This window comes from Nanorana parkeri, unplaced genomic scaffold (genome assembly GCF_000935625.1).
Source record: "Nanorana parkeri isolate BGI_ZX_2015 unplaced genomic scaffold, ASM93562v1 scaffold215, whole genome shotgun sequence".
In the NCBI taxonomy this organism is placed as follows: domain Eukaryota; kingdom Metazoa; phylum Chordata; class Amphibia; order Anura; family Dicroglossidae; genus Nanorana; species Nanorana parkeri.
Genome location: NW_017306483.1, coordinates 981144 through 981717, shown reverse-complemented (window position 1 = coordinate 981717; position 574 = coordinate 981144). Strand labels below are relative to the sequence as shown.

General features: G+C 51.0%; 1 protein-coding gene across 1 annotated transcript in view; it reads left to right on the top strand.

Annotated features, from left to right (window-relative positions):
- The window catches only part of AGPAT1 (1-acylglycerol-3-phosphate O-acyltransferase 1), a 43781-nt gene extending 43207 nt beyond the window's left edge, over positions 1–574 (top strand). Inside the window, exon 8 of the mRNA XM_018555864.1 lies at positions 291–574. Coding sequence (XP_018411366.1) covers positions 291–448 — 158 coding nt within the window. The 3' untranslated portion in view covers positions 449–574. The remainder of the gene's footprint in view (positions 1–290) is intronic.

The following is a 574-nucleotide window of genomic DNA, read 5'->3' as shown; positions in this document are numbered from 1 at the left end:
GCTGTTCCAGGGGGGGGGGGGGGGGGTGTGCATTGAAGAACCTGGCCTGGGGCAGCAGAGAGAGTAAATCCGGCCCTGCCTGTGGCTATCAGTCTTGCAATGTCTTATGGGATTTGTAGTTGCACCCCAATTGGAGGGCTGGGGTTTGCTTACCTCCTGCTTTAGGTAATTGTCGTTCAGTTCGGGTTTACAGCTATTTTCATAAACCTGAGACAGTGGTGTCAAAGTCTATCATCCCATGCAATGCTGCGTCCTCCTTATTTTGTATCTTTCTTCATCTTGTCTTTCAGGGAAGTGTGCAGTGCAGATCCTCCCGGGCGTGTCCACCAAAGGCCTGTGTGCCGACGACGTTCCTGAACTTGCCGACAAAGTCCGAGGGATGATGCTTGAGACTTTTACCGAAATCTCAAATGAGCGCACAGGAAAAGAACCTGGCGGTGGATATTGATCCCCCTTCTACCATCATTTTATTGTCATCGTTGGCCAGGGAACACCCCCCATACCGGAGACACCAGGAGGAAGGACCCGTCTAGAGGAAGAGGAGAGAGAGCAAAAACCATTTCAAAACAAAACC